Below are 23193 nucleotides of genomic sequence, written 5' to 3'. Positions count from 1 at the left end.
GAAAGAACGAAATGCTCGTCTTGTTTTGTTGAGTCTTTGAAAGTACAATCTATTAATAGCGGTAACAACCTTGACCTCAGAGCTCCCCAACCAAAAGTGAGGTTGAATCTCATGATCCTCACACCCTGTGACTTCCTCCCAACCATTCCACACGAGGGTCCCACCATGATCAACTGCTCCGTTTGTCTCCATTCCCAGCTCTGATTCTGCATCGGCATCATTTTTTAGTGTGTTTCTATTTATTTACTAATGTCAACTTAAAGAGGACTACAGGACTTTAAGAGACTCACACAAGGACGTCAACCGTCAGCAGTGCGGCAGGGGTGCGGCCTCCTCTCGGCGGTACTCGCACCGCAGACCTCTCCGGCGATGGCGGACCCGGCGGAGTGCAGCATCAAGGTGGTGTGTCGCTTCAGGCCGCTGAACAAATCCGAGGTCGCCCGCGGGGATAAATACATCCCGAAGTTTCAAGGGGAGGACTGTGTGCAAATCGCGGTGAGTAGGGGACGCAGTTTTAGAATGGTATAAAAGTTAAGGTACTTTCGGGATAGTCTGTGGAGGGCCAAATGCAGTACAAAAATAATTCAGACTTGATATTAATAGTTTCGACTGGAGTTTCTAACTTAAGTCCAGAAAACACGGTGAAGCTAGACGATTAAATGCACAAGTTGATTGTTTTTAATCACCACAAAATTCAAATAGATATCTTGCACAAAGTCAACTAGCTCACCTGCCACCCAAATGAAGAAAAGCTGCGGAGAAAAGGGATAAATGGAGAGAATGAAAGGCTTTTGTTCGATTTCTATATAAACAAAAATAATAATGAAGCTTAAGTTCTCTAAATGAGCTCCAACCATTTTCTGGAGTTCAATTTTTCAATTAGTGTATTTCGATAAATGCCCTGTAAAGAGTTAAATTAAAACTGAAATGTTTCTAGTATTATAAGAAATATAGAAAAACTAGTCACATAGTGTATTTAGATCTCTTAATATTTATAATTTGATTGATGGATTTGAGTTAAATTTGCCACCTCCGGATTGTTGCCTTAGTGGTTAGCATGTTTGCCTCAACAGTCAAAGATTCTTGATAAGAATTTTGGTTCAGCTGGCAAATCCGACTCTTGCCACAGTTTTCGAGATCTCCAATGATTCATTAGTCTTCGACGAGATTACAGATAAGTGTCCCCATAGTCCTCTTAAACTACCTAAAGTATCCTTAAGTGGGACATTTAACTATCGAGACATTAAATTACAGTTGGCTGGAGTATATCTTCCAAGTTTATATCGACTTTGGTGTCCCTCAGGGGTCTGTTTTAAGCCCTCTGCAATCACTTGGTTGCGTAGGATTTATACCACCTATAATCACATTGACTTCTTTACTATGCATCCATCCATTTTCTATATTGACTGTCCTCATTAGGGACGACTTGGAGCCTCTCGATGAGAGGCTGGCAACAGGCTGGACTGGTCCCCAGCCAATCACAGTCTTGTATAGCTATATCTTGTGATTAAAAAGAAATACTGTACATGGTAGCTTCCTCCATTTTCCAAATAATTAAAACTGTAAATGTAAAATGAATTTCATCAGTCAGGTTTGGCACTGCACTGTCTGAGCTGCTGGATAAAGTAATAAATAGTGCAGTTGATGAGATGTTAGGGCCTACACTTTTGCTTTGCCTTAGGATATCAGACTTGCTGAATCACCAGGCAGTCTACATCCCTCCAAAGACTCACGTAATACAAAGAGGTATTTGAGTCCCAATTATTTATAATAACTTGTCAATTGTCGTTTTCACCTTTAATCTTAATTGTTTTTCTGATTTTTGACCGTAATGCTTGCATTTAAAGATCTGAACTCTGTTTTTTATTTGCTAGTATTACTTTTCATCAGTGTCGTTTTTTAAGATATCATACATAAACGGTTAATCATCTTGTAAAAAAAAAAAACAAACAATACTTTGAGTAAGTTGAAAAAATGTACACACCCCTGTTCAAATGCCATTTTTAGTCACGTAAAAAAAATGAGACCGAGTTAAATAATTTCTATGTTTTTTTTTCCCCCACCCGTATCAAATATCACCTATAACCTATGATAATGTGGTTACATAAGTGTGCACACCCTCTCAATTGTGATGTAGCTGTGTTGGGATTGGAACTGAAACTCACATCTGATGGGATTCGGGAAAAACCTGTCAGCGATTCCGGTGAAGTGCAACCGGTTTCTACCTAAAATAACACCAGCCTGACACTAAAGCATTTTGGTAGCGACGTCATGCTTCGGGACTGTTTTTCCATCGATCTCGCTGTTGTCATTCACAGGGCAAGCCCTACTACTTTGACCGTGTGTTCCAGTCCAATACTACTCAGGTGCAGTTCTACAATGCAGTGGCTCAGAAGATTGTCAAAGGTCAGCCGGTGTAAATCCACTAAGTGCAAGCGTTCGCCTCGATAACAAATATTTTGGGTGATTGCAGATGTTCTTGGGGGCTACAATGGTACGATATTTGCTTATGGACAGACATCCTCTGGTAAAACGCACACAATGGAGGTAATACTGGACTGTACCATGTAATATATCTACAATGGAATAGCACAGTTACTGTATCGCCCTTTGTGCTGTTGTATTTCTTTTGTTGTTGTTGTTGTTGTTGTTGTTAAAGGGGAATCTCCATGACGGTGACATGATGGGAATCATCCCCAGAATTGTCACGGACATCTTCAACTATATTTATTCCATGGACGAGAACCTGGAGTTCCACATCAAAGTAGGGCATTCGTGCTATCGAAAATGGACGTTTATCTCCCTTGTTTTGATAACATCTCATGAGAATCATTTCGTTTTTAGGTTTCGTATTTTGAAATCTATCTGGACAAAATCAAAGATTTGCTGGATGGTACGAATGACTTATTTACTGTTTATTGGAGGCCGTGTGAGCCTTTATTCAATATACTTGCTATCTAGCTTAAAGTACAAGTACAAGTAAAATAATTGTCCTCACTAGTAAGACAATTCAGCACACTTGTAGAACAATTATGCCTTACTTTATTTCACACCTATTGCCACTTTTGGCCTATTAGTAAGTCAACATATTGATTTCCTGTTTTTGAGGCAATCTATTTTGTTTGAGACTTCCACTTTATCTTCCCCCCGTCACCCGACAGCAACGAAGACCAATCTTTCAGTCCATGAAGACAAAAACAGAGTGCCCTATGTCAAGGTAAAATGCGTGTGACGTTATTTCTAGAAGGTAAGCTATTACTTGCCCACAAATTTCACGATATATTTTGGTCTAGACTTTCAGCTTTGATTTATTTATCTATTATATATATATATACTTTTTAGTTGTTTTTTTTTTTTTTTAGTAGGAATGTGAAGTAGTGCTGGTCCACTGTTCTTTGTATAACCATTTTATTGTATGTATATATAGTACGGTACATTGGAGAATTCCAAATATTTCCATCCCGTCACAATATGGTTGATCACGCTTCCCAGTACTGATAAATACTTTTTCTGTGAAGCGAGCCTGCAAAAGGGGCTCTTGAACAGGCCTTGTGATGCGCTTGTGTCCCCAGGGGTGTACCGAGCGCTTCGTGTGCAGTCCTGAAGAAGTCATGGACGCCATTGATGAAGGCAAAAACAGCAGAAGCGTGGCTGTCACAAGTGAGTGTGCGTGCCGGGCCCCCCACCCTCCTGCCTCTCATGGGTTCGGCCTCACCTCGGGGCTCTCGGCGCACCGCTGCCGCAAAGTAGGCTCGGCTCTCTTTGTGGAGGCTCGCTCAAGTCATGTGCTATTTCTAATTATAGACACTTGACTCAGAATGTACCAGCTTCAATTATTTCAGTTGATTAATACAAAGGCAAACTGAGATTACTTGAGATTCATTTTATTATCTTCAAGTGTGATTTTGCCAAAAATGACATTGATGACATTCCCTGTGCGTGGCTTTGTGTTTGTTTGTTTTTTAGACATGAACGAGCACAGCTCGAGGAGTCACAGCATCTTCCAAATCAACATCAAGCAGGAGCACACTCAGACCGAGCAGAAACTCACCAGCAAACTCTACCTTGTCGATCTGGCCGGGAGTGAAAAAGTGTGAACCTGTCTCCGGAGTTGTCAAATATGTACAAGAAAAGGCTAATAATGACTCATCACAATTGTGTTTGTTTAGGTGGGGAAAACTGGAGCAGAAGGTACAGTCCTGGATGAAGCCAAGATGATCAACAAGTCACTATCTTCTCTTGGAAATGTTATTTCAGCTCTGGCCGAGGGCTCAGTAAATATTTTATCTATCTATCTATCTATCTATCTATCTATCTATTCTATCTATCTATCTATCTATCTATCTATCTATCTATCTATCTATCTATCTATCTATCTATCTATCTATCTATCTATCTATCTATCTATCTATCTATTCTATCTATCTATCTATCTATCTATCTATCTATCTATCTATATCTATCTATCTATCTATCTATCTTTGTATTTAATTTATTTAGATTGATGTATTTATTTATTCATCTATTTATTTGTTTGTTTGTTTATTAATAAATAGTATTTTTCTACATTTTTTATATTTTATCTATCTATCTATCTATCTATATCTATCTATCTATCTATCTATCTATATCTATCTATCTATCTATCTATCTATCTATCTATCTATCTATATATCTATCTATCTATCTATCTATCTATCTATCTATCTATCTATCTATCTATACATTTATTTATTTTAGTTTAGATTGATGTATTTATTTATTTATCTATTTGTTTGTTTGTTTATTAATAAATGGTATTTTTCTATATTTTTTATATTTTATATACATTTATATTTTATTGTTATTATAATATCATTATATCCTAACTGTTTTTGTAAAAACGTATTTATTTATTTTTTGCTCGTCTGTGGCAGACGTATGTGCCATACAGGGACAGTAAAATGACCAGAATCCTGCAGGACTCCCTGGGAGGGAACTGTCGGACCACCATGGTCATCTGCTGTTCCCCGTCTTCTTTTAACGATGCTGAGACCCGGTCCACGCTGCTGTTTGGACAAAGGTGCTGTGCATCTCCCACATTTAAGTTTTTTTTTTTTTTTTTACACACTTTGGAATTGCAGTTTTGCTAGCACAACTAAGACGGTTTCATATTGCAGCAGTTCAACTCAAAAACCTCGAATTTAGGGTCACCGGTTCGTATCGCTGCCCGATCGCATGTCACCGGGCTAGACACGGCCCCTACAGCACGAAGGAATGCTGTTGTGTTTGTAGATGGTCGGAGCGGCCGTAGGCGCAGAATGGCAGCCACACAACTGTCAGACAGACTACAGCTGTGGCTGTGCAGTGTCCTTTGGCACCAACTCAATTTTCGTTTTTGTTCAGTTTTTAGTTGTCTTAGTCTTTTGCTGTTTGTGCAAGTTAGTGGATTGCATTTCACCATCTACGATGACGCCATCTTGCTATCTGGAGATCCTAAAAATCCTTCTCTCCCATTATGTCAATATTTGTTTGGGGCAAGGCAAAACGCAAGGAAAGATGAGAAGATTACTGACACCTCCTTTCAGGGCCAAGACCATCAAGAACACAGTGTCGCTGAACGTGGAGCTGACTGCAGAGCAGTGGAAGAGCAAATATGAAAAAGAGAAGGAGAAGAACAAGGTGCTGAGGACCAGCGTGACCTGGCTGGAAACTGAAATCAACCGCTGGAGGAAGGGTGAGGGCATCTTCTTAATATATATACTTTATTGGTAATATACAGTCAGGACCTTGCGTGTCCGTGGTCCTAAACCTGCCCGGCGTCATTGCAGTTTTTCCATTTTTTTCGTCGCATTCCACAACTGCGCTGACCTGAAACAGGAGAGACTGTGCCAGTGGAGGAACAGTTTGACAAGGAAAAGGCCAAAGAGGAGGCCAAGGCTGCAGACCTTGTCCAGAACGATAAGACAGAAGCATCACCGGGGCAAGTCAGCCTTCCTGGCGTCAAACTCGCTCCGGCAGAGACGGGACATTACGAAGCGGAGATGGCGAAGCTCTACAAGGAGTTGGACGACAAGGTAAATGGAATCTCTTTGTGAAATTTCATTTAAATACGGTGTCCCTAACTTTGTCTCATCAGTGTGTCGAATAGAGGAGTGTGTGTCTGTAAAGCACATTTTCAAAACATTCCATAAGTGCTTATTCATTTTTTGTATTTTTGTCATGTGACGTAGAAAAACTTCAATTCAAAATATAAGACATTCTGAGTGTTTTGTGTTTCATTGCTGTCAGGGAATTATGATGCCTTGTCATTTTTGGCCAGCAGATGTCTCTTTTGGACACATTTGTTAGAAAGATAGCAGTGATCTTCTTGTGCGTTCATCTTTCACCTCTTCCAGGACGAGGAGATTAATCAACAGTCTCAAATGGTGGAGACGCTTAAGGGGCAGATGTTGGACCAGGAGGAGGTGACAACACACTCTCACCTCTCCTCCAATCTCACTTTATCATCGGCAATACCCGAAATTGTCCAGTTACCGCAGTTGTCGACATACACAAGCAAGGCCATCTTTTCTTCTGTGCTTATTTCTCTGTGTGAAGCTCCTAGCCTCTTCCCGGCAAGACCACGACAGGTTGCAGACGGAGTTGAAACGGATGTTGACCGAGAATGAAGCTTCCAAGGAGGAGGTGAAGGAGGTGCTGCAGGCCCTGGAGGAGCTTGCGCTTAACTACGACCTCAAAAGCCAGGAGGTCGAGAACAAAACGCAGGAGTTTGAAGCCCTCAGCGAGGAACTGAATGAAAAATCTGTAAGCACTTCATGGTCTCTTTCACACTGTGGATGTAATTCCAAAAACGGATCAAACTGGCATTCTGGTTTTTATACCCTCACCAGAGCTCTCTGGCTTCAATTGACTGCGAGCTCCAGAAGCTGAAGGAGATGACCAACCACCAGAAAAAAAGGGTCGCAGAAATGATGTCATCGTTACTAAAGGACCTAACAGAGATAGGCCTTGCGGTGGGAAGCAACGACATTAAGGTAACCAGCCATTCCAGTTAAAGGTCAAGTGTCATCCCCATAAACATTCTAAAATAGATATTGTCATGAAAAATACATTATTCACTTCAATGTCCATACAAAATAATAAATATGAGCGGAGAGCGCGTCATCCATGCGCAATGTTGCGCAATTGTCATTCGACGACATCCAAGTGGTCGCCATATTGGCTGCATCTTCTGTCCGTGACGTCACACTGGGACATTCGCCATTGAAAACACGCTGTGGACCCTACTACGGGAGACGAACACGCCCCTTCTGAATCGGAAGCTCTTTTCGAAGAAGGGAACATCTCACAACCGAATGAAGTTACCAAGGGCAATATTACCCTATTGTTTCGGGCCATATTCAGATGATATGCGATCACGGCCAAACCGCCTCCCCGTCCAATCCACTTCCGCGGTGGAGATGAGCCACCGCGGCCTGACGCCGGCCGACAAGGCCAGCGGCCGGCCCAGCCCTGTCGACAAGACCCTTGTCGGCCGGGGTGGCTCATCTTCGGCGCCAAGGCGGCTCATCACAGCACCAAGCCGGGCTGCTCCACGGCTCCGCCGTCGCCCACGGCAGAGTGCGCCATGAACAATTGTTAAATTCTGCCGACATCGGCGGTGTGCTTCATCGCGGAGGACGGCGATGCTATGAACAACCCTGTCGACAATGGCGCACTCAGCCACATGCGACGATAAAACCGCAAAGCGGCCGGGCTCGGCACCGGACAAGCCACCTCGGTGCCGAAGATGAGACACCCAGCCGAAGCCGTGAACGGCGGACGCGGTGCCGTGACCAGCAGCCTTCGCGGGCGAACCTGACGGTGAAACCGTCTGATGCGCACATTGACACATTTTGCACCCCTGTCATACGTATGCCGATCTTTTGTTACATTATGAGAGACGGATTACGTGGTCAGGCCCAAACTATTATTATTTTTTTTTTAGTAGCTGTATACACACCTACCTGTCGTTTGGGACCCACGAAGTTCTCGTCCTTTGCACCCGTGGAATCAATTTTACATGAGGAAGCGGGTCTCTTGCAAACTTATGAAGGGTAAATCCATCCTCCCGAGTGTTCAAGCAATGTCCAGCAATGCAACGAGCTGCCATTTTGGCTAACACAAAGGAATAACGAGCTCCCTTCCTGGAGGTAAAACTAATGGAAACAAACAAGTCCACTTTGGGGCGCTTCTGTCCTTTACATCACTTCTTGCTTCTTCTCAAAAACAAATCGCTAGAGAGGATTTTCATGGCAGGAGTTACAAAAAGCTGTATACATCAAAATCATGTTTTGTGGTGAAAAAAACGCATGGGTCCATGTCGACTGCCATTTTTTCATTAAAAACATGCTAAAAATCATTTAAGGTTTTAATGTTAGGTTGGCACGGTACATACGAAAGATCACTCGAATTAAAAACAAATACGGGCACAACTAATAGCTCGATATCAGAACAGGGAGCGTGTCGTTTGTGCGGATATCTCAAATGTACGTTTCTGGACCACCAGCAACACGAGAGTAGCGGCGTCATTGATGAGGAGTTCACGGTGGTGCGACTCTACATCAGCAAGATGAAGTCGGAGGTAAAAACGATGGTGAAACGCAGCAAACAGCTGGAGAGCTCCCAGGCTGAGAGCATCCAGAAGATGCAGGGGACTGAGAGGGAGTTAACTGCCTGCCAGCTGCGTATCTCTCAGGTAACTTCACGGCATATCTCCGATGTCAACGTGCATGGACACTGTCGTCAGTGGTGTAGTGTGGGTTGCCCGTGTCGGGCGGAATAGCCGGCATTTTTTGGCAAATCAAATCAAGTGCAGATACTAAAAAGTGGAGAGGGAACTTTGACGAGCTCACAAATGCGGAAAATTAAAGACATTGAAGAACACAGGAGGTGTAAAGTGTGAAACTGAGGGTAGGACACATTAGAAAGGATGAAATGTGGAAAGCTCTGAGAAGATGAGAAAAGTGGAAAGGCTCCTGGTCCTGATGGCATACCAATGAATGTATCGAAGTGCCTCTGAGAGATAGCAACGATCATAAGCGATGTGTCTAGTTAGCGGTGTTATCATCTATAATAGTTGCTGATTTATTCCCCCATGCTACACGACTGACTGACATTTTTTTCCTGCATTCTGGGCTTAAAAAGTACTGCCGCTGCATTTGTCCCAAGTTATGTTTACAGTTTTTTCGTGTGTGTGTTTTTTGTTTTTTGTTGTTGTTTTTTTTTGCTTTCGCCTGTTTGTGGGCAGTACGAAGCTAAAATAAAATCCCTGACAGACTGTCTTCAGAATACGGAGCAGAAGAAAAGACAGTTGGAGGAAAATGTCGACTCTCTTAGCGAAGAAATAGTCAGGATCAGAGCCCAAGGTGGGGACAATACATAACAATATTTTTATTTGTCTTCGTTTTGTAATCCCAATATTACTAATCAATGCATGGTCGTCTTACTGTGTTTCTGGGGAACAATAATGTTTTTTACCATCTGCTTTCATATTTTATATTTGCATATTGCATTTCTAAAACCAGATGAGAAAAAGAGATAAAATATTCTATATATTTTTCTACTCCCCCAGAGAGAGTTAATGTTATGGAAAGTGAGATCCAGTCAGCCAATGAAGTAAAGGTACTCTGCCGCCAATGTGCCCGTTATTTTCACACGTGCCAAACTGTGAGGATGAGCAGCAATTTGTATGATCCTTTCTAGGAAGCCGTGGAGAAGCAGATCCTGTCTCACAGGGAAGCCCACCAGAGGCAGATCAGTAACCTGAGGAACGAGCTGGACAGCAAAGACAAGATGATCACTGAGCTTCAGGAGTAAGAAAGCACCGTCGACTTCCCCAATCTCAACCTCATTTTAACGCAACAACTGCTGACGCACGTGCAGTCAGAACCAGGAGATCACGCTGGAACAGGAACGGTGCCGAGTCGAACATGAGAAACTCAAGGAAATGGAACAAGAGAAGAGTCGCCAGCTCCAAGAACTCACGTAACATCGCCGCCTCGCCATCACTGCAACCGGGTTTGGTTCTACTGTGCAGTACTTTTGCTCATGCACGTATTCCACTCCGCAAGGGAGCTGCAGGACAAGCGGGAGCAAACCAAGCAAGACCTGAAGGGACTGGAAGAAACTGTGGTGAGCTCCTAGTTTGTGGACACTAAATGTTAGGATTGTTAGGAGTGTTCTTGGGCTTTGGGTTTGGATTTCAGGCTGAACCTAAATTTTTACAGGTCAACTTCGATCATTGCTGTGACTCTTCCAGTCTCAGTGATCACTTCAAGTTCATCCTGAAATTTCACCCCAAAGCCCAAAATGGCCTAACCGTTTGTGAGTGACGTGTGTTTCATTTGAGTACTCCATTTGAACTCCTCTTCAATCATTCAGTGTAAAACTATAAAATGTAATTAATAGGAACTCGAGCCCATCCAGCTGACTTTGGGAAGGGGACATTTCGACAAATGGCAATTACGAGCTGCAATGTGGCATCTGATAATTCATATATTTTCAGTTTCTCAGTATTTGGTATGTGAAATATTTCTAGAAGGAAAAAAAAAAAATACAATCAAATGTATTGTACGGGTTCTTCATTGCCCTGTTGCCCAGTTGTCATCAGCAGATTCTGTGAAAATCTCTTTAAAGTCGCAAACATAATTCAGAAGCCATTTTCTGCTTAGCTGAGCAAACAAATGACTCGGCAATACAGTCCACACATATTACAAATATGAAAATGTGCAAATACTGGCTAAATGGGAGAGTCAGTGATGGTGTAGTTGTACCTTTGGTGTGGACAGCATGGGATCGATTCCCACTCATTGATGGTGTCGATATCTGCCCTGCGACTGACTGGCGACCATTTCAGGGTGTAGTCCCCCTTTTGCCCAAAGCGAGCTGCGACGGGCTCCAGCTTTCCCGCAACCCTTGTGAGGATAAGCGGCTTGGATAATGACATGACATGACTGGGTAAATGTTATCTTGAGTTTCTACATGCTTTTTAGCTTTTCTGTCCCAAAGTCAGAGCAGAAGTGAAATTACACGTTTGCTTGCTGCAAAATTACAACGTTTATATGAACCATGCTGTTTGTCTCCACACAGTAAATTCCTTTTCTTTCCATTTTTTCTTTTTTTTTGTGTGTGTCGAACAGGGTCGGGAGCTACAGACGCTTCACAACCTCAGAAGACTTTTTGTCCAAGACTTGGTCATTAAAGTCAAAAAGGTCAGTGGAGTGGACCTACTATAGATTAGTCTCTTAGTCCAGGTCTACATTAGTGAAAAAAAACTAAAAATATGAAGACATTTTTTAGCCAAATTCGAAATCATGACTTTTATAAATTTCCCAAAATGCAGCTCAGTGTATACCCATCCTAGGAAAAGTTATCACAATATTTTCCTACTTTGATCGAGATGAATATCGCCCAGAACTCAATTTAAGAACATTTCTGTTCAATCCGTAATCAGTTCCAGTTCTGGGGAAGCTTTTTCCGCACCAAATGGTAGATTTCCTCAAATCGAACTACGAACTCGATCAGATCTTTTATTTTATATAAACATGACGCACTTTTCACTAGCTTGAGGGCTTTTTTATGATTATTTTTTAAACCCCGGAATGAAAAATTCTTCCCCCCGTATCGATGATCCAAACATTGCTCCATTAAAATTGATGAAACGATGAAATGTTAATGAAGGTGGGACGCACAACAGAGTTTCTGCAGTAAGTAGGCCAGGAGATTCTTCAAAGGTGGCAGCTGGAAATGGGGAGTGGCCCTGTAATGGGACGCTCGCATCCACCAGGCCTCAGGCGAAAGATGGATTTGACAGACAAAGCAAGCTTTCTTGGAACATGGAAATTGGATGCCGTTGATGCAAAGTCCGTCTTATTAGCTCAAATTCAAATCAAATAAAACCAGAGTTATTATTTGACGTATGTGCTTTATTGTTCTAATTACCGGAAGGCCTTTGCACAAAATATGTTTTCATGCAGAATGCTCAGGTGAGCTCAGAAGAACGAGAGGTCAGCACGGCACAGAAACGCAAAATCTGCTTCCTGGAAAACAACCTGGAGCAGCTCAGCAAAGCTCACAAACAAGTAGGTGCAAAAACTCGAAACAAACGGAAAAAGAAAATGGTCCAAGTCTTGAGGAAAACTGCTAAACCCAAATGCAGAGTTGAGCCCTCGAGTCTCCTCCAGAAAATGTTGGTTGGTTTGGGAATTATGACTTCAGAATCATTTGACTTAAACTTGCACAGAAGATCCACTGTTTTGTTTTTTTCCACACATGTCTCGTGGTTTATTACAAGTTCCCAATTTACTATTTTACAGTTTTTGAACGCAACGTCTGTGGTTTTTTTTTTTTGTTTTTTTTTTAAGTAGTAATGTTTTTCTACCTGCCCCAAGGCCCCCGCATCATCGGCACTGTCTACCCCGTCGCACGTTGTCTCCACTTGTGTCCCATTTCTTCGCGTATAAATAGTCCGCATTGAGCCGTCCTTGGTCAGACGGTCTTGACTTCCGTCTGGTGCCGCACCGGCCGTCGTCATAAGCGTTTCTCCTTCCCATTTGTGGCGTTAATCCTTTTTGTTCCTGGAGCTTCCTGATTTAGTTTCTGTCTCCAGCTTTGCTGAGAACTTTTGCCGCCGCCTTTGTTCCTAGTTTTTAATCAGCTTAGTTGATATTTTGAGTTTCTGGTTTAGTTTTACCTGCTTTGCCATTTGTCATTTTGGTTTGTACTTTGTCATTTAATGGTGGTTAATTGCTGGTTTCAATGACTTTATTATTCTTTTTTTTTTCCAAACCTGAGTCTTGTAGTTTTGGATTTTTATGTTTGGCACGCTTTCATCAAAATACACAAAGGATCGAGAATTACAGCATACTTACCTCACTCCATTTCTTGTCCTGCTGAAATCAGCCCATGTTAAGAGCCACTCCCATTTCTTCTGCCCTCTACTGTATGTTGACCTCCATGCAGCTGCTTCAGGACAACGCCGCCCTCCAGTCGGCGATTCCTAAAATGGAGAAGCGGCTGCGCAACACGGTGGATCGGATCAAAGCCTTGGAGGACGCCCTGAGGGAGGCCAAAGAGAGTGCCGCCCGCGACCGCAAGCGCCACGAGGAGGAAGTGGAGCGGATTCGGGAGGCCACCAAGCCCAAAAACATGGCGAGGAGAGGCTCCGCTCAGATAGGTACCGTAGGAACAACGAAATACCACAACATGGGCCAAAAAATTAACAATAATAAAGTAGCCACATCCACGCATCACATACACATTTGGAATTTTGCCAGGAGAACTTGACATTCCAAGAGAGAACATTTATTCCACGTAGAACTAAAATAGCAATATGTTACATGTTATTCTATTCTATACGTGATGAATGGTTTCTGCGTCCGACCCACCCAGCCAAGCCCATTCGACCGGGCCAGCTGCCGGGGGCCTCGCTCCTGAACCCCAATGGAAACAGGTCCAACCTCATCCAGAGTTACGGAGGCATCAAGGAAGGGGATGACAGGCAAGAGAGGAAGAACGCGCTTCATCCATTCGTCACCGTAGCTAGAACTGATTAGCTTCTTTTTTTTTTTTTTATTATTGTTATTATTATTATTATTATTATTTGGACTAACAAGGCGTGCATTCTGCCATGTTTTTTGCTCCACAAGTTTCCGTTTCATGTGTATCTCATTCATATCTTCTGTCTTTTATCCCAACAGCTCATGAAGATCAGCCCACCGCCAGGCATGAAGATAACGTGTACTGTATATACAGTACACCTATTTTTGCGTGCAAGTGACCCCTTTGGGGATCTTCCGCTTCTGTGTACGAACATTGTCCTTCAAAAATCTCCCTGCCCTTATTTGTTTATTGTTGTATATGATCATTATTAATAACAAATTAAAGAGATGGAACACTGCACTCTCGCGGTATTTGCTTCTACTTCTCTCGGGAGATGATAGATCCCATTGTAACATTTGACTAAAGAGAAATTAGAAACAAATGCATTTAGGATACACATTACAGAGTCAAGTAATAATTGCACCTTTGCCCTCTGGAGTACATTCATCCATCCATCCATTTTCTTTGCTGCCTATCCTCACGAGGGTCCCACAAAGATGGAAGAGGTGTGTAATTTTGCTCATAGCTCACCTATGAGAGACAAAATGAGGAATTGAAAAAAATTCCAGAATATCACGTCAATTACATCCATCCAGTCATTATCTTTGCCGCTTATCCTCACGAGGGTCGCGGGGAGTGCTGGAGCCTGTTCCAGTGGTCAACGGGCCGCAGGCAGGTTACACCCTGAACTGGTTGCCAGCCAATCGCGGGGCACATGGAGACAAACATCCGCACTCACGATCACACCTAGGGGCAATTTAGAGCGTCCAATCAATGTTGCACGTTTTGGGGATGTGGGAGGAAACTGGAGTGCCCGCAGAAAACCCACACAGGCACGGGCACAGAACATGCGAACTCCACACAGGCGGGGCCGGGATGGAACCCTGGACCTCAGAACTGTGAGGCCCTAGGTGTGATTGTGAGTGCAACTGTTTGTCTCTATGTGCCCTGCGATTGACTGACAACCAGTTCAGGGTGTACCCCACGACCCTCGTGAGGGTAAGCGGCAATGAAAACGGATGGATGGATGGTATTTCATGCGAGGAGGCAAAGCTGCTAATGTACATTTCTCGTCACTTTCTTTGTTACACCAAAAGGGGGCGCTCTTTCACAAAAGGACCGTTCCATACCACGAGAAACAGAAATCCACTACAATTGCCTTACTTTTTGGTAGTAGATTCTTCCGTGTATATATTTTGAGATGATTTAAATTCGTTATTTAATATCCTGAGGCCAACTCAACGCTTTTGTGCAGTCTGACTGTTTTCCACGGAGGACCACTGAATGATTCATGATGATCCTGCTTGGACCCCGCTGTGATTGCTAAATACTGGCAAAGATGGCTGAGGCCATTTGCATGTTTGAGACACGGTTTTTATGGAAAATTATGGAAATTGTGGGAGGGGAGGGGGTAGGAATGGCGATATTGATGACGTTTTCACTGACAAATGTTCCACCTAAGCATCTGTTGTGTCGGTGACAATGAACATTTTGTGTGACGAGTGTGCTCCTGAACAAAACAAGGAGAAAGCACTCCCGGGAAAGAACTGGAAAGGTGCACAGGGCGGATTGGAAAGCGCCTGGTGGCGTCCACAACATTGACAGAGTCGCTGTGTGTGGACTGAGTGGAGCCGACGAACTACCAGCGTACTGCGTTCTACGTAAAAGAAATAACACTACTAGTTCCGGAATTACTATGAATCCACCTTCAAAATAAACCAATGAAACGCTCATGGCAGCACGTTGCTCTGGAAAGAGCTTTAATCATTTATTCAGTATTCTGAATATCAATCTTAACGTCCATGTACTAGTGGCCTTCTCTTTGCCCTCACTAAAAAGACAATTCAATGCAGCAGTAGAATGACTTATTAGTTGTTTTAGTCTAGTCATACCATTTTTGGTCCAGAACTGTGGTACTGCAAGCACAAGTCCGGTGTGGCCGAGAAATATGTTAGAACAGTACAGGACATGTATGAGGGCAGCAGAACAGCGGTGAGATGTGCCGTAGTTGTGTCAGAAGTATTTAAGGTGGAGGTGGGACTGCGTCGGGGATCCGCTCTGAGCCCCTTCCTGTTTGCAGTCGTAATGGATAGGCTGGTGGGACTGCATCAGGGATCCGCTCTGAGCCCCTTCCTGTTTGCGGTAGCAATGGATAATCATACAAATGAGGTTGGACTGGAAATCCCTTGGACTATGATGTTAGCAGATGATATTGTGATCTGCAGTGAAAGCAGGCAACAGGCGGAGGAACAATTCGAATGATGGGGGCACGCACTGGAAAGGTGAGGAATGAAGACTAGCCGAAGTAAAACAAAGTATATGTGCATGAAATTGAGGGGTAGAGGAGCAAGATTGAAGCTTCAGGGAGAAGAGATAGCAAAGGTAGGACGACTTCAAATACTTGGGGTCAACAATAAAGAGCAATGGTGAGTGTGGTAAGGAAGTGAAGAAACTGGTCCAAGCGGGGTGGAACATTTGGGGGAAGGTGTCTGGTGTTCTATGCGACAGAAGACTCTCCGTGAGGATGAAGGGCAAAGTCTATAAAACAGTGGCGAGGCCGGCCATGATGGACAGATTAATGATGGTAGCACTGAAGAAACAACAGGAAGCAGAACTGGAGGTAGCAGGAATGAAGATGCTGAGGTTCTCGCTTGGTGGTAACAGGTTGGATAGGATTAGAAATGGGCTCATTAGAGGGACAGACAAAGTTGGATGTTTTGGAGACGAGGTTCGAGAGAGCAGACTTCGATGGTTTGGACATGTCCAGAGGCGAGAGGGTGAGTATATTGGTAGAAGGGTGCTGAGGATGGAGCTGCCAGGCAAAAGAGCGAGAGGAAGACCCAAGAAAAGGTTGATGGACGTTGTGAAGGAGGACATGAGGACAGTGATGCATGAGATAGTCTTAGATGGAAAAAGATGACACGCTGTGGCGACCCCTAATCGGGACAAGCCGAAAGAAAAAGAAGACTGCAACGCGCTTTCTCCTCACAAGTACGTCGACTATATGTAAAAGTATTGTTTTTAGGTGACACTCACTTGGTGCATAAATTTTGGCAACCAATGATGTAGAGTTTTTTTTTTACAATTATTGTGAAAGTAATGACCGGATATGATCTGCGTGGCTACACGTGGCTTGCCAGCCAGCAGGCGAGGCGGGGGATTGTGAACCCAGCGAACAGCTTGCAGGTCCGCAAAAGCAACTCGGCGCTGTCCGCATTCATTTAGGGACACACACACACACAAAAAAAAACTTCCTCTACAATCACGTTTCAGGCCCACTAAGAGACGACATTTGAGTTCGGCAAGGTTAGTATCATTTTGTTGTTGGGGAGCATTCGTGTCGTCGTCGCGGGGCTTTATCCACCGATATCGGTTTGCGTTTCGAGTTAGTTTGCAGCAGGTTGTGTGTTTTTGGTCCCTCGGTGAGTAAACCTGACGTGCTTTGACCACGGTAATGAGCATATCGTCATAGTTGTGATGGTTTAAATGCATCAAATATGAAGTCTGTGTTCACAGTAAAGCGGTTTTTTTTTGGGGGGGTTGTTGTTGTGTGTGTGCGTGAGTGGGTGGCACGCGCCAAGCGGGAATGTTTGAGGCGAATCCCTCGAGGTGTGTCTGACCGCTTGTGCCCGCTCGCGGTGCGACTTCCCCGGCTGCCCTTCCCTCGCCCACCCCCCTCGGGGCGGGGGGGGGGGGGGGGGGGTGTCGACTCAGCGCCCTTTGTTGCGAAATCACACGGATTCCATTTCTTTTGTGCCATGTTCCCGCGGTCTGTTTGTCGGGGTGGAAGCGTGCCCCGTGCCCCCTCCCCATCCCAATCCCCGCAAGCCTCAGGCGTTCTCCTGCCACTCAGCCCCCTCGACGTTGAAGACCCAAGCTACTCCCCACCTTCCCCACAGCAAAAGACAACGATTGCGTCCACACGTGCTCCGAATAACCTGCAGAGGCTGATTGAAATTCATCTGCGGCATTACAGGAGCACATGTTGGACTGGATTCTGCTCACGTCTGTTTTGAATGAAGCACGAGGGGACAAAAGGCTGTTCGAGTCCCAGCTTGTTTATGCTGCCACTGTGGCCGAGCTGCAGACAAAGGCGCCGGATGTCATCCCAGTGTTGATGCAGATCTGTCCCCCCCCACCCTCTATTTTACACTCCACTTTGCATTTCACATGTGCTGCATTTAAAACACACTTTTTAAAAAGTATTCGTTCGCACCGGTTCTCAGGGTCTCTGTCGAGAAATGGGAGTCCATCACATAAGATCACTTTGAGGAACCGGAGAGGAGAGGCACAGCTCGCTCGGTTCAAGTTGTTTGTCACGCCCATTTGATGTTTGTTGTAAATTCGTAAAACAAAACAGGTTTCAAACACCGAACTCAAAACCGCGCGCTTGACGTTAACGTACAAGGTGAAATTCGTTAGTGTTAGGAAACTTAGCATCGATGTTATGGTCATTATAAACATTAAAAAAACCACACAAACAGACCATTAAATAGCAGTCACAAGCAAGGTTGTAGTTTTTCAAGGGATTGGTCATAATAACGCGGACTTTGTATCGGTCCGTTGTGGTAAAGAGGGAGCTAAGTCGAAAGGCAAGGCTCTCAATTTATCAATCAATCTACGTTCCTACCCTCACCTATGGGCACGAGCTGTGGGTCATGACCGAAAGAACAAGATCCCGGATACAAGTGTCCGAAATGAGTTTCCTCCGCGGGGTGTCCGGGCTCTCCCTTAGAGATAGGGTGACAAGCTTGGTCATCCGGGAGGGGCTCGGTGTCGAGCCGCTGCTCCTCCGCATTGAGAGGAGCCAGATGAGGTGGCTGGGGCATCTGATTGGGAAGTCTGGGTATCCCTGCTGAAGCTACTTCCCCCATGACTCGACCCGGAAAAGCGGTACATAATGGATAGTCATAATGTCATGTCTCTGTCTGTGGCATGCTTTCGTCAAATATCCATCAAGAATTATAGACTTATCAAAGCATATTTCCCGCCATGGTTAAATGGACTTGTTTTAGGGGAAAAACCGTCTCATTTATTACGCAAGCCCCTGCCAATGTTGAGTCTGGCTTTCATCAGATTGTCAACCAGTACACTGGATCTCCATTGTGCCGGTATTTGTCCATCTCTTTTGCCCTGACAAATGTGTACTCGCAGGAGCGAGCGCTGTTTGTTTCTTAGTAGCGCAAGTGGAACCCAGAGTGTGGAGAACGAGTGAGGGCCCAGGGCGAAAAAACATTTTTGTGAGCTCCACGCACACGTTGCCAAAAACGAACAACCCCGAGTCGTGCCAGCAACTTTACGGTCCAATCATTGAGAGTTGCATTTATTAGAAGCTAATGAGTTATAAAATTCACACTTATCTGCCCGCATGAACTGCTTTAGACATATCTACCAAATTTTCCCGTTATTTAACAGTGGAGAACATCTACGTCACAGTCGTGAGGTCTCGGTGGTTTCCTTTGTGGCGTTTACATGCCCTCGTGTTGTTTTTCTCCAGCTTCCTCCCGCATTCCAAAATCTTGCACGTTATGTCTATCAAAGACTGAAATTGACCATTGTTGTAGTTTTGTGATACAATTTTTCCTACTTTTGTGACTTTACGTCATTTTCATTTCCCCCCCGCCCCAACTTCCAAATGGTATGACCTCTGTGCCGTTCCATTTTAGAGCTTTCTCTGTACGAGGATTTGCGAATCCACGGTCAAACGGTTGCGGTATAAGGAGGACGGCTGGCGACAATCTAAACAGATACGGCTATCGTGAGACAAAATTAACAGCGTGACATTTCCGTATCGCTTCAGTTTTATCTCTTATACTCTCAGTGCTACTGTTGTAGGAAACCAACGGCAATTCGTTATCATCACTTTGTGACACTGAAGAGTGTTACGTGAGCGGGGTTACATGAGCATCTACCTTTGTAGTCAGTCAGCCAGCGTTGCTCGAGACTGTTATTCATCGAGGCATGAGCATGTATGACGACCGACAAGCGCACGCATGAAGACTGGTCATTATGTAATACTGTGCGTGTTGCTCGTTGGTCTCGAAACATCGAAGGCGCAGACGGCTCTCCCCGCTCGATCTATTCTCGGTGTGAGGCGCTGAGCTTCAGAGCGTCTGCATGAGGTTGCCCCCCTATAGATTTCAGCGGCGTGTTCTCACGCCTCACCAAAAGCACCTGCTTTTGCTGCCTACACATCAAGGATGTTAGTGGCTGCTATTTTAGGGACGAGGAGGGAGAAGTTGATCCCAGTGGTGCAATGAGTCACTAGCTGCCTTTTGACACTTTTGAGAGCCTCGGTATTTTCCGGGTTAACTGACAAAAGCGTCCTCTCTACCACATTTCAAAATGACTTTCATTTTTTCACGTCTCCCCTCACCTAGCATACAAACGGGAGCTAATGAAAAATAAAACTTTCACGAATCTTAGTGATAAGTAATTATGTGACATTGCACAACAGGGACACACCTGATGATGCAAACTTATTTTGGGACGCAGTCAGTGCAGGAATTCCACCCTCCGAAGAGTCATTGTAGTTCTTCGTATTGCGTGGACCGTCTGTATGTGGGGATCATGTTGTCATCACATTTAGCTTCACACGGGGGTCTCAATTACCAGTCTGGATATCCGTGTTTGTAACCAGAGCGTCCCGTCGGAGACTGCCGGTGCCTGTTGAATGAGGACCGCGCTGCCTAATGTACACGTGCGTGCTACTTTGTGGTTGCGGTAATTTGTTTTGTTGAAGGCTTTGAATGTTGTTTAGATAAATTGACTTGGTTGACAATTAGGAACATTAATAAAGTCTCCCTTTTTTTGTGTGTGTGTGTGTGAAATTTTAGGAGTCACTTTTCCAATACAAATATTTGTATATCCAGAATATATTAAAAAAAACTATTTGACTTAAATTGTGTAGAGTAAGATACGTGCACCAAAAAGAGTGTAGTGTAACATTGTATATGGACCTTGGGGTCCATTTTCCACACGTCCCCATCCCGCTAAAAATATACTGAAATAGTAATAATTGTAATATAAGAATGTTAATAGACAACTGTAACCCTATCATTGTTGTTTTGTGAATTTGTTAGACTTCGCTGTCAAGAACATGTTTTGCATTCCATGGAAATCTTGATAGGGGTTACATATTTTTACGGGGGTTCATTTCCAAGGGGGGTCCCCGTTCTTCTGCACTAAACTGGCTTACAGAAACCGCTACATGAAAGTGATGTGTAGATTATCTTTTTTTTTTTTTTTTTTTTAAATTGGAATGGGCGTAAAAACTGTGCCAAACAAATATGCTTTCATCTAAAATGACATGCTGTGGCGATCCCTAACGGGACGAGCCAAAAGGAAAAGAAGAATATTTAAACTACAAACTCTCAAAAACTGCAATATCCACCACTTCTAGTCGAAGAAAAGGAACACGAGAAGTCAGAGTAGCTCCTAAAAATAGTTGCGAGGATTGAGCTATATCGAGATCTCTTCACTTGTAGTCCTTAAAATAGTCTCATCACGTTTCGATTGAGAATGGAGTGTCTCCCTCAGCCTGTTCCTAACTTTTATTGGTGGAGTATAGCTGAGTGCAATAGGCTTTCTATTTTTTAACCTGCAAACTAGTTGAGTCTGTGCCCTCTACTGGTGCTGGTACTGTCTGCTAGAACACATTTTTTCTATCCATTGCTTCAAGACGTAGATTATTTTAACGTATAGCCTGAAACGTGTAACAGGACCAATAGAAACAATAATGAAACTAATTGATAGTTCTGTCCATCCCTAGTTGAATGGACTTGTTTGTGACCTTGCTGAATGTTTTTTGTCAAATTATAGCTGTTGACGTGAAGCTGTTATCTCCCACAGCCCAGCAGTTCCCTGGTCAGACATGAAGTGCCCCGCAGGCCTGGAACGCTGAGCAGCTGAGTTCGGCATTAAAACCACTCGAGCTGACAGCCATGGCTGACAGAGATGGACTTCCTATCACACCTGGTCAAGTCTACGTTGAGGTGGAATATGACTATGAGTACAAGGCCAAAGACAAGGTGGTCACCATCCGGCAGGGGGAGTGCTACATGCTAGTGAAGAAAACCAATGAGGACTGGTGGCAGGTGAGGAAGGATGAGGGCACAAAGGCTTTCTACGTGCCAGCCCAGTATGTCAGAGAGGTGCGGCGGGCTCTGATGCCCCCTCAGAAGCCCAACTTGAGGGCCAAGCCTACTGTTCTTGATATCTGCATGGCATCAAATGAGAACCTTAACCGGCCACAGCCAGAAATGTCCAGTTTTGGGCGTCCGTCGCCTTCATCCACGCCGTCACCTTCCTCAGACCGTGTCACACCGCCGGGTCTGCCCAAGGATGCTAACCAGAATTTGGGAAGTCCCCATCATTGCAAGGTGGTGGCCGAACTGGTGCTTCTTCATAACAACAACAATTCAACTCTGCCGCGGAGTCGAGCCGACTCGCCTCCGATCAAAGAAGAGAACAACCACAGCAGAAGTCCAGAAAGTGACAAGAGCTCCCCACAATGTGACATACCAGGAAATGGCCTTAGCAAGCTCCGCAATGACTCTGAGTCGGGTGATGAGCTCAGCAGCAGTTCAACAGAACACATGCAGGTAAGAAATGAAAACGTTGCTAAATGTCATTGTTTCTCAAAGTTGGTGCAATTGGGAGTGATTTACAGGACTTATCTGTTAAAGAACTCGTGGGACAGGGTACTGGTTACCTGGCAACTTTGGATCCATTTCAGTTCATGCTGATTTTCTGTGCAGAAGCACATTGGGCAGTTGATACATAATAATTGATTACCAATAATGGTCTTGTGTAGATGGGAGGAGTCAACAGCTATGTTCAACCCAAGCCGTCTCCTTTGCTTGTTTGGTAGCTGCAGTTTCACTTGTGGATTCCCATGGGTCCCTTTTGCATTCTTGTGGATATGTCCTAACCTTGAATTTGGAGAGTATGAGAAAGAGACTGATGTAGAAACTGGAGGCCATCCTCGGTTAGTAAAAAGCAGGAGTGGGCCAGACAATTTAAAGGACTGCCCATGTAAGGCACATTTTGGGTGGCTTATGCAGGCTGGGTCAGCTCGCTTGAAGGCTCCAAATGCTTCTTGTGCTCTTTGTTCCACAAGGCAGCAGAAGCCTCCTACACCATGGTACGAACAAAGAAAGGCAGGCTTGAATGGAAAGTAGGTCATATCAGAGGGAGGATCGGTCCGTAGCCCCCAGTCGCTCACACTGGGGGCCACTGTGCGAAGGAAGGTGGCTGAGTTAGTGTGAATGTCGCGAAGTGAAGAAATGTGAAAATGGGCGCACTCTGATCCCGGTTTAACCACAGCATGGAGTTAGCTAGGTCATTATCGACATCCTTCAAAAGACCCCCAAGGGGTGCGAATATTTTTTGTGTTGCTGCCAGCCCAGCCCAACACAACCAACCTTTTTGAATTCCACGCCTGTCAAAGCACTTTTGCCAGAATAAACACATTTTCCTCAGTCATTTACATTTGCGCGGCCAATTTGTGCGTGTGTGTTTTATTTTTTTTTTTCTATTTTGGTTTGTCAGCCCTCAATAGTGCCAGAT

At 44.2% G+C, this 23193-nt stretch overlaps 2 protein-coding genes across 4 annotated transcripts in view; both read left to right on the top strand.

Annotated features, from left to right (window-relative positions):
• The first annotated feature begins 185 nt into the window (after positions 1-185).
• Positions 186-13728, top strand: LOC133493039 (kinesin-1 heavy chain-like). The gene is made up of 26 exons (XM_061805959.1): positions 186-495; positions 2319-2406; positions 2474-2547; positions 2660-2764; positions 2845-2893; positions 3162-3217; positions 3573-3660; positions 3967-4091; positions 4170-4274; positions 4917-5062; positions 5568-5716; positions 5860-6056; positions 6378-6446; positions 6580-6786; positions 6873-7016; positions 8531-8719; positions 9272-9389; positions 9596-9645; positions 9727-9836; positions 9907-10008; positions 10095-10155; positions 11163-11234; positions 12000-12104; positions 12985-13198; positions 13414-13522; positions 13722-13728. Exons 1-26 carry the CDS (start codon positions 370-372, stop codon positions 13726-13728), a joined length of 2865 nt encoding a protein of 954 aa, XP_061661943.1. The 5' UTR covers positions 186-369.
• Positions 13729-16775: 3047 nt separating this feature from the next.
• The window catches only part of arhgap12b (Rho GTPase activating protein 12b), a 41857-nt gene continuing 35439 nt past the window's right edge, over positions 16776-23193 (top strand). For all 3 annotated transcript variants that reach the window (XM_061805616.1, XM_061805618.1, XM_061805617.1), the window contains exons 1-2: positions 16776-16929; positions 21475-22226. In XM_061805616.1, the coding sequence (XP_061661600.1) occupies positions 21567-22226 (660 nt within the window). In that variant the 5' untranslated portion in view covers positions 16776-16929; positions 21475-21566. The remainder of the gene's footprint in view (positions 16930-21474; positions 22227-23193) is intronic.

This window comes from Syngnathoides biaculeatus, chromosome 19 (assembly GCF_019802595.1).
Source record: "Syngnathoides biaculeatus isolate LvHL_M chromosome 19, ASM1980259v1, whole genome shotgun sequence".
Classification (NCBI taxonomy): domain Eukaryota; kingdom Metazoa; phylum Chordata; class Actinopteri; order Syngnathiformes; family Syngnathidae; genus Syngnathoides; species Syngnathoides biaculeatus.
Note: the sequence above shows the minus strand (reverse complement) of the source record. Positions and strands in the feature narration are given on the sequence as shown.

Bases quoted from the DNA above. Each gene is read 5' to 3' on its own strand.
- LOC133493039 (XM_061805959.1), top strand. From the start codon at position 370: ATGGCGGACCCGGCGGAGTGCAGCATCAAGGTGGTGTGTCGCTTCAGG. The intron at 496-2,318 runs GTGAGTAGGGGA...TGTCATTCACAG, and splicing joins AGGACTGTGTGCAAATCGCG to GGCAAGCCCTACTACTTTGA. The intron at 13,199-13,413 runs GTACCGTAGGAA...CGACCCACCCAG, and splicing joins GAGAGGCTCCGCTCAGATAG to CCAAGCCCATTCGACCGGGC.